Here is a 10725-nt window from a genome sequence, read left to right as displayed (position 1 = left end):
ATTCACAGTGGGTGTTTCACTGAGAGGGGAGAATCTGTTTGACGTTGTTATCGGAACGGAAGTGCAGTGTTTTGTCCCGCGACTATAGTGTCTCACCGTCACCCAGTTGCTCTGCTGCACGCGCTCTACAGCCGGAACCGAACAATGTACAGAGTTCACTAAGCTAGTCGCATCCAAAGCAGTATCTAAAGCCCTTGCACTCTTACAATTAACCTTGATTAAAGCTTGGATGCGTGGCTCTAGTTCTGAAATCTTCCCCGTCAGCTTTACTATCTCCCTGCATTGAATCCTGTGCTGACAGAGAAGGATATGCTAAACATGTTGCATGAGGTGCAAGTAACAATAAGAGGAGAAGATGACATGACTTACTGTTTTTGTTGACTGATCTTACTCACCTAAGTTGTTTGATGGACTCGTAAAAGGCACGGGCGCGGGCGCGAGCAAGAAAAATAAATAAATATATAAAGAGCGCGCGGATGGCACGCTAACAGGCTAGCGAATTACTAGGGTGTTGTGCTAGCAATAATGATTTAGATTGAAGCGCGATGTCAGGTTAATGTGTGAGTAAGTTATATTTAGCAGTATAAACAACAAGGAATGATAGTAAATAATGATTCAAAACAGAAAGATATACAAAGCTTTTCAGACGCACACCAATGCAACAGCTGCAGCAGGAGCAACTGTAATGTAATGTTCCTACATTACATTATTGTAATGTCAATATTTAATTACATTTACATTTATATGGGAACATGTATGTGAAAAATATGTACACAATAAAATATAAAATTTTGTTAATATTACATAATGCTATTTTTGTCTTCATTTGTAAATATTTTATATTCATTAACATATAGCCATACATGGTCAAAGCATATATTGCAGTATATTGAAAAATATAAGCACTAGTTTCCCATAAATGGAAATGTATTATGTAATATATCACATTATATTTTGCAGTATATTCCCATATATTTTGTTCTGTAAGGGGCAAACATCCAGCATTGCATCCAGGTGGGACATTTGATCATGTGAAAGAATTCCTCTATGGCAGGGGTCGGCAACCCAAAATGTTGAAAGAGCCATATTGGACAAAAAAAAAAAAAAAAAAATCTGTCTGGAGCCGCAAAAAATTAAAAGCCTTATATAAGCCTTATAATGAAGGCAACACATGCTGTAAGTGTCTATATTAGCTTTATTAGCCCCCTAGTATCAAAATTATAAGTAGGCTACAAATTCATAATGAGCATTCATGATTAAATGTTTATTTTCCCTGCAGCGCATCCTGGAGAGAATGACGCACCACGTGACTACTCTGCTGTACGATGGGGCTTTAAGTTTAACTTCCATTATAATTTTAATGTATTATGTTTCGTTGCATTGATGAAATTAAAGAAATACAATAAAGAAATCAGATTTTTTATGTCATTTTTACTTTAGGATTCGAAAAAACAACAAAATGTGCAAATGCAGTCCTCTTCAATCCTCAATAATACAATACAATACAATCCAACAGATAGAGTGCAATAAAACAGCAGCCTTTTGAAACGAACTGTAAAAGTCTTTAAAACATGCATAAACCATTAAAACAGTATAAAACACACTAAAAACATAAAAGCAGCCCAGTCATGCCCGTGACAAAAATAATAGTTTAAGTTCGATTTCTGTGCATTGTCCTCTTTAGTTTTCTGCAAATGCCAAGTAAGTCAGTGCAAGGGTAAAATGCAGCATAATCCTCTTCTCTTTTGACACGCACAATAATGCAGCCATCCTCGGACCTGAGCAACAAAACACAATAATATCCCTATGTGTCATTCCAAATATATACTGACAAAAATCCGAAATCAATTAATGAAAAAGCCACTTTGTTACTAAATATGTGCCTATGTGATTGTGTTCTTACCCGTTTAATGTGACTTCTGTTTTCGGACATCACTGGACAGCTTCTCAACATCGGGCATGTAAGATGTAACTTTAATCTTCACGCAGGACTGCAGGCTCTCATCTGTGAGGCGGGTGCGGTACTTGGATTTGATGTAGTTCATGTTTGAGAATATCTGCTCGCACAGGTATGTTGATCCAAAGATGGATAATACTCCAAATGCATATTTCTTCATGTTCCTATAACTGTCAGGGAGAGCATTCCATGTGTCAAACACAAGTTTCTCGATAGTTGGGAGGCTTTCAATTTCGCTCCATTTGTGGCTTTGGGCAAGCTGGGCTTTCAGGCGAGTGACGTCTTCAAGCTCGGCTGTCAGACTTTTGAACTTGGACACCCACAAATCTTTGTCAGCTATATCGGCCATTTCCATTTCAAGGTCAGGTTGAATTACTCCTGGGAATGTGTTCAACAAGGACGGGTCAATCTCCAGGGGAGTGACAGGGAAAGATAGTGTAATTTTTTCCTTTCGGAAGTCGCTGAATCTGCTCCCAAATGCAGTTTGCATATCCACGATCGCACCTTGTAAATAATCACCGTTGAGTGTGTGATCGTGATAGGCTTCTTTGAACTCTCTCAGGGAGGGGAAGTGAGAGAGCGTGCCTCGCTGTACATCTCTGGCGAATACAGTCAGCTTGCGCTCGAATGACAAAACAGCTTCCAGCATTTGCAGTGCAGTGTTTCCCCGCCCCTGGAGACTTTTATTCAGCATGTTTAGGTGACTTGTCATATCCACCATAAAGTGCAGTTTTTCCAGCCACTCGGTATCTTCCAGTTGCGGGTAGTTCAGGTTTTTGCTTTTCAGGAATGTTTTCACATGTTCTAAACAAGCAACAAAGCGACGCAAAACCTCACCTTTGGACAGCCATCGGACTTTGTTGTGTAGCAGGAGATCGGAATATTCGCTGTCAACTTCATCTAGCAATGCACGGAACTGACGGTGGTTTAATGCTTTTGCAATTATCTTGTTCACCATCTCGATGACAAGGTTCATCACCTCCATACACTCCGGTGGGAATGTTTGTGCACACAGTGCTTCTTGGTGCAAGATGCAGTGAAATGCAAGCAGATTTCGATCCAACGCTTTCTGTAATAAAGTCACAAACCCCTTTTGTGATCCCCTCATACTGGGTGCCCCATCTGTAGCCACTGAAATCAGGTGGTTGGTGTTTATTCCATTGTCATTTAAACACTTCAGCACAGCCTCACATATGTCCTCCCCACGTGTTTGGCCTTTCAGTGGTATTAATTTGATAATTTCTTCTTGCGGCCCATCAGAGTTAACATACCTGCATAACAGCGCTGCCTGTTCAATATCGATCACATCACACGACTCATCACAGGCAATTGAGTATGCTGGAGCTGAATTAATGTCCTTGATTTGCTGATTGGTGATGTTGCCTGCCATTTGTATGGCCCTTTCCTTCACTGTCTTTGCGGAGAGAGGCATGTCTTTAATTTTCTGTATTATCTCGGTTTTGTTTTTGAAGTCTGAAAATAGGTGCTCTGATATTTTAATGAATGAATCCTTCATGTAGTCACCATCTGTGAACGGTTTCCCACGCTTTATTATCTCCCGGGTTGCAACAAAACTAGCAGCAGTAGTGGAGTTTGGAGATGCAATCCACTTCTTAAATTTATCTTTGCGCTCCTCTAATTTCTCCAGAAGTAATGCAATCGCACTTTTTCTCTCACTCCCAACTGGGTACTTGGCTGCAAATGTAGCATGCCTTCCCTGGAAATGTCTTTCCACATTACTCTTTTTGTTATTTGACAACTTCTCATTACAAAGCAAACATGCAGGCAATCCTTCTGCACTGGCAATGAAAGCAAATGATTCGGTCCAAGAACTGTTGAATCCTCTGTTCTCCTCAACTATCTTTCTCTTTTTCCCCTTGGGATCCATGGCCCATGACACACCCGCCGGTTTGTTTGTTTGTTTGTCAACCCCCAGCGTGAGTTTTTCCATAGAGTTTTTCAAGGCGACCGTTATTTAGAATGTGTCACTTTATGGTTTCCATGGTGACGCGTCATTGCTTGTCACGTGACACACCGCAGCAACAACAGAGCTGAATGAATGATGATCTGCTTTTATGTAATTTTTCCTTTTTTATTCAAAATATTCACAAATTTGTTAGATATGGCATGAACTATCTGATATTCCGATTGTCAAATATATGCAAATGGAAGTGTTTTGCTGTTTAAACACCTTTATAACAATCGCGTTAATAAAGGATTATTATTGCCTCTTCCTTTGACATCAGTGTGTATTTTACAAACTCTAAATATATATTTTTTTAGTACTTAAATGTCTGAAACTTAAAACGTTATGTGGTTGAAAACACTGAAAAGTTGTGATATATGACAGCTCTGAGCGCGCCTGTCTCTGGCTCAGCGCCAGCCAACCCGCGAAAGCACATTTGAATTTAGCAGTTGATCACGTCATGCACTGACTGTTCTAATCACACCCTTGTGATCGTACGCTCCAGGGACCAGCCTTGACTGATCACACCGGTGTGATCGTACGTGCGAAAGTGCGTGCAAAAAATATTTTTTTCATTTTCATATTTTTGAAAAAGCTCCAGGGAGCCACTAGGGCGGCACTTAAGAGCTGCATCCGACCCCCGCTCTATGGGGATGAGGAGTGGAAGGTAAAGTGGGAGAAAATGTGACAGCATCCTGGGAACGCATCCTAAAGCACTCACAGTGACGGCATGGGAGTTCCCACATTGCCACACCAAACACACAGAGGTCATCCAGGAATTAAATGAGACGCTGTGTGTTCTTTGGGAAGTAGTGGGAGAAACACACAATGAGACTCAGGAACCCTGACAGTCACACAGATCAGAGTCCTGCACGGGTCCATTTTTGGAGACCCGCCCCCGCCTGTACCCGCAAAGTTAAGCACCAGATCCGACCCGTCACCTGTGATAATATCAAAATTAAATCCGCACCAGCCCAGACCCGTTAATATTTGGCCCGTTACCCGACCCGTGCCCGCGATAAATCACACACAAGCTAAAATCATTCCAATTAAAGTGCTTTATTTTTTTATCTCGCACCTCTCTCAACATCACAATAGCCTCACGCGCCAGCGCCTCCTTGTCTTGATTATATTGCCTGCTATATTTAGCCTACCTCTTATTTATTAAATCCAGGAAATTGGTTGAAGAAACATTGATTAAAATTAAGATACAATTAATACAAAACGAAATTCACTTTAAAGAAAGGTTTTCTACAAAAACAAACTTAATGAAGTGGTCAAAATCATGTCTGCCCACTCCATTTATCTCCCAATATTCGGGATCATCTTATCTTATTCATGCTTTTCACTTTTCATATAATCAACATGAAATTAAAAAAAATATATATTATTTTATTTAAACATGAATATGAAACTAAATCGTTTTTTAATGACTGGGCTACAACACATAGGCCTATTAGCAGTACAGAGAAATTTAATGTCGGAGTGTTGCCGGTGAGCATGTGGGGGGAGAGATACGATTTTCGATCAATCATCGAATATTATTTTGCTTGATGTGCCAATTCTTAATATTTGGTGTTTTAAATGCCTGTTTGAGATTTCTGTGAAAGTTTTAATTGTAGGTTCTTGGCCCTGAGTGTCGCGATTTCGGTTTCATTTCGCATATAGCCTACAGCCCTTATAATCATAGATGACGCCACGGGTTTTTATTTAAAAGAAAGAGCGTAGCCTACGTTTGTATGTAGGTCTATATATGGGCAATTTATATACACAATACTTACTAAAATATAATTAATATAATTTTATTGCATTTGTATTAGTTGTTTGAAGAGTAAAAAAAAAAAAAATCAGTCAGTCTTAACGCAAGTTTACAACCGGCAAGTTGGTCGGACTAAAAGGGGAAAACATTTTTTTTATTGAGTCGGTCCTAAATTGACAGGGTCGGTCGGTTTACGACAAACAAGAATATTTTTAAGGATGGCCTGACTAAAACACATATTTGCGTAGGCCTATCTGTAATGGTAATTTAGACGTACAAATATTGCACATATTTTTCATCCGCAATTTTAGGAATGTCACAATCCACCCGTTTTAGCCACTTTTATGCGAGTACCCGACCCGTTGCAGGACTCTGACACAGATTCAAGGCTGAGAAAACTATTCATGTTATTTTTTATATATAAATTGTTTCAAGTGTGAAACATGGGATCCTTTTGGTGATATCCTCATTTGTATTTTTTTTAAACAGTATTTATAACTAGCTGTATATAAACACAATAGGCAAGGCAAGTTTATTCATATAGCACATTTTATACACAATGGTAATTCAAAATGCTTTACACAGAGAAGGAATTTAAATTGACAAAATAATCACAACAGATGCATAAGGTAAAAATATAATGTATAAGATATAAAAATAACAATAAAAGCAGAGAGTCCTGAATTACTAAATTCGGTGCGCCTCTGTCTGAATGGAAGAGTCGGAGAGCTTCGGATCGCGAGACACACTAGTAACAATTCCCGACTTCCTAGTGACTGTCGCCTCTGATGGCTTTCGGTAATCACCGTCTCACTTCCCAATCCTCTCAACTCTTCCAACCAGACAACCCTAACCAAAAATCAAAACAGCATAAGTAAAACAGTTATAAAAAGAATAAAAAGATGTTACATAAATAAGATAAAATGCAATCAGTCGAACACACAGTGGCACAGCTAGTGTTCAGTCAGTAAACGCACAGAGTGTTTTGAGTCTGGATTTGAATGTTACTGTTAAAGCACGTCTGATCTCTTCTGGGAGCTGGTTCCAGACTCAGCAGACTCTCCTTGCTTTGAGTGAACCACTGTTATTATTTCTAACTGACGTGATCCTGATGATCTGACTGATCTGTTAGTTTTATATTTGATGAGCATATCTGCAATGTATTGAGACCATGGACCATTGAGTGATTTATAAACAAGTAACAGTACTTTAAAATCAATTCTAAATGCAACTGGAAGCCAGTGCAAGGACCCAAGGACTGGTGTGATATGTTCATATTTCAGCAGTGTTCTGTATGAGCTGCAACTGTCTTGTATGTGTGTGTGTGTGTGTGTTTGTGTACAGGTGTCATAAGCCATTTTAAGCCATTTTGCTAACTTCAGCACAAGAGAAAATGTATTAAGCATTTGTGATTATATTTCTTTAAAACTTTTGGTAACACTTTATTTTGATGGTTCCTTTTGAACATTCTACTGACTATAAGGAACTTTGCAACTACATGTCAACTTATTCTAACCATGACCCTACCAGTCTACTAATACTCTACTAACACTCTAATGAGAGTTAGTTGACATGTAGGTGCAGCGTTACTTATAGTCAACAGAATGTGTTAAAGGGACCATCAAAATAAAGTTGAACCATTTTTTTTATATATATAGAAATAAGCCTCGTCTGGATATTCAGTTCAGACTGATGTCTGTTCAGAGTTGAGCTCTATGTGTGTTTGTTTGGTCTGAGTGCTGAGATTCTCTCTACAGATCAGCACACACTGGAGAGGCTCTGAAATCACTGTCAAAATCGACAAGCAGAGAGACATCACGGACCAAGACTCTGACATGTGAAAAACAAGAATTCGCACACAGTAAACCAACACAAATGGTAAATAGAGCACAACTAAGGTAACCATGGTAACAAGAAACAACGATGCGCCTGGTCTGTTGTCACTGACAGGTGTTCTGGCAGGAGTGGGCGGGGCTTTGCATGTGATTATGCCTGTGACAACCAATAAACACACAGGTACCAGAATTGAGCCAACAACGAGATAAAAACCAACACCACTGCCGTCAAAAATCACCAATAATACACACATTACAGGAAAAACAAGTATAATGATGGAGATTATGATGTAACAGGGGGTTGAGAAAATATGAGCAGAGATCAGTGGATATTTCAGTGTCAGAACCCCCTCCAGAGACACCAGCTGTTGCAGGTGAACGCCACACAATTTCAGACAAAAATATCCATAGCTTATAATGACTGAGGCAAAGCCATGGAAAATACCTGAAGAAAGCAGCACTGACACTATATATATATACAGGAGCAGTTGCAACAGGTCACAGAGGAGGAGGAGGATGATGAAGGCTGAGATCCGGACTCTTGTCTTTCTCTGAAGATGCACTAAATAAAAAGCCCAAATCAGACACGGCACCCCCACACACAGAGCAGTGATGAAGAAGATGGACTGTCTGATTTCATAGCGTGGATTAGAATAGCTTGGATAGATATCATGATCATCAGAAGCTGCAGTAGAGTTGAGGAAATCTCTGTTGTTGTCCTGCATGGTCTAAGTTTACTGCTGCACTTTGAGTTGCTGAAAGAAAAAAAAAAGAAAGAAACCTTTTAAGAAGAACACCCTAAACTGGTCTCACAGTCTGGCCAAACAGTTTTAATGGTTTAGAGGGGTTTGGGTTGAGAGACCAGCTAAACCAGTTTACTATAGCAACTGAGCAAACCACTTTCAGTTGGTTTTGTATTGTTTCCTTTCACCAGAAAAATGACAAAAATATTTATAAAGAGTGAAGTTGGGCCCTTTCACTTAAGTTAATGAAATTAAAAATGGCATATGCCTTTGAAAGAATGCTACAGATGAATCATAACAATATTGAAACAACGATCTCAAATCGTAAAATACGGCTCCTGGCAGTTCAGTCCAGCTGCTATTGAGCTCCAAGAATAGTTTATAGTCAAATTAAATACAGTTAAATGATAGTTGTACTCAAAATCTGCACACAATCTGAAAGCAGAAACTAGCCCGATTGACTTCTGTTAATCAGCTAAGTGGACACAGTTATAAGCGGACAATCTCAAAAATACTAAATGTTTGCAGATTACAGTTACTAGTTAAGTTGGCTTGAGAAAGCCAACTTACTGAAATCCTATTTAAACTTATTATTATTCTTCTGAGACTAAAAAATCTGACTCTAACTCCTCCTAGAGCTTTAACTCTACATACTCCAAACTCGGGTCAGACCTTCAGACTGTTCTGACTTAGTGTGCTATATCTTTTCAGACTGATTTGACTTTCAGTTTTCTTAAAAATTAATATTAAAAACCATAAAAATCCCATAGACTTTCATTGCAGACTGCTCAAAATGAGCCAAGACTACGGGCCCATTAGTGCACAAACACAAAAACTCAAATCTAAAATCCCTGAAGCCCTAGACTCAATTAAACTACTATTCTATGTACTAATTCACTTTACTATCTATCTATCTATCTATCTATCTATCTATCTATCTATCTATCTATCTATCTATCTATCTTCTATCTATCTATCTATCTATCTATCTATCTATCTATCTTCAAACCTTATCTATCTATCTATCTATCTATCTATCTATCTATCTATCTATCTATCTATCTATCTATCTATCTATCTATCATCTTCAAACCTTATCTATCTATCTATCTATCTATCTATCTATCTATCTATCTATCTATCTATCTATCTATCTATCTATCTATCTATCTATCTATCTGTCTATCTATCTATCTATCTTCAAACCTTATCTATCTATCTATCTATCTATCTATCTATCTATCTATCTATCTATCTATCTATCTATCTATCTATCTATCTATCTATCTATCTATCTATCTTCAAACCCTATCTATCTATCTATCTATCTATCTATCTATCTATCTATCTATCTATCTATCTATCTATCTATCTTCAAACCTTATCTATCTATCTATCTATCTATCTATCTATCTATCTATTTAATCTATCTTTCGTTCTAACTAATCTATCTTTCTTTTTAACTAACTAATATATCTTTCTTTCTTTCATTCTAACTAATCTATCTTTCTAGCTAATCTATCTTTCTTTCTTTCTAACTAATATGTCTTTCTTTCATTCATTCTAATTAATCTATCTTTCTTTCTTTCTTTCTAACTAATCTATATTTGTACCTAATCTATCTTTCTTTCTAACTAATCCATCTTTCTTTCTTTTTAACTAACTAATCCATCTTTCTTTCTTTTTAACTAACTAATCCATCTTTCTTTCTTTTTAACTAACTAATCCATCTTTCTTTCTTTCGAAACTAATATATCTTTCTTTCTTTCTTTCTTTCTTTCTTTCTTTCTTTCTTTCGAACTAATCTGTCTTTCTTTCTTCCTTTCATTCTTTCTAACTAATCTTTCTTTCTAATCCATCTTTCTAACTAATGTTTCTTTTAACTTATCTTTCTTTCTAACGAATCTATTTTTCTTTCTCTTTCTAACTAATCTTTCTTTCTTTCTAATATTTCTTTCTTTCTAACTAATATTTCTTTCTTTTTCTTTCTAACTAATCTTTTTTCTTTCTTTCTAAGTATTACTAATTTATCAATCAAAATTTAAACTACTTTAAACTTCAAACTACTTAAAACTTCTAACTTTCTTTTAACTTCTTCAAACTCTCTGGTCTGGCTTTCTCAAGCCAACTTAAAGTTTGTCTCAACAAACTTTTTTTTCTAGTTTGAGTCTTGGTCTATCATTACTGGAAAAAAAAGCTGTTACTGACAAAAATACTTGTGGTGTGGGAAGTTAATCCTGATAAACTTTGTTTCTCTTTTTCTTTTTTTTCCGATTGCTCACACGCATCGGTCAAAACTGAAGTCACAAACTCTCCTCAGAACAAACTGTGAATCATTTTCCATTGCTTTCACACAAAATGCATTCAATGACAATGACCACATTTTCTCAAATTCATGAACACTTTTGTCATTCATTCTTCACCATCTTCAAAACACTATTTGCAGCATATATATATATATATAT

The 10725-nt window shown here is 37.3% G+C and overlaps 1 protein-coding gene across 2 annotated transcripts in view; it reads right to left on the bottom strand.

Moving 5' to 3' along the window:
- Positions 1-1059: 1059 nt before the first annotated feature.
- The window catches only part of LOC311072839 (general transcription factor II-I repeat domain-containing protein 2A-like), a 30451-nt gene continuing 20785 nt past the window's right edge, over positions 1060-10725 (bottom strand). For both annotated transcript variants that reach the window (XM_084098142.1, XM_084098141.1), the window contains 2 exons: positions 1904-8272; positions 1060-1778 (listed from right to left, as the gene is read on the bottom strand). In XM_084098142.1, the coding sequence (XP_083954268.1) occupies positions 1908-3908 (2001 nt within the window). In that variant the 5' untranslated portion in view covers positions 3909-8272 and the 3' untranslated portion in view covers positions 1060-1778; positions 1904-1907. The remainder of the gene's footprint in view (positions 1779-1903; positions 8273-10725) is intronic.

Source organism: Abramis brama (assembly GCF_963993115.1).
Source record: "Abramis brama genome assembly, chromosome: 22".
NCBI classification, from domain to species: domain Eukaryota; kingdom Metazoa; phylum Chordata; class Actinopteri; order Cypriniformes; family Leuciscidae; genus Abramis; species Abramis brama.
This window is presented reverse-complemented; position numbering and strand designations above follow the sequence as displayed.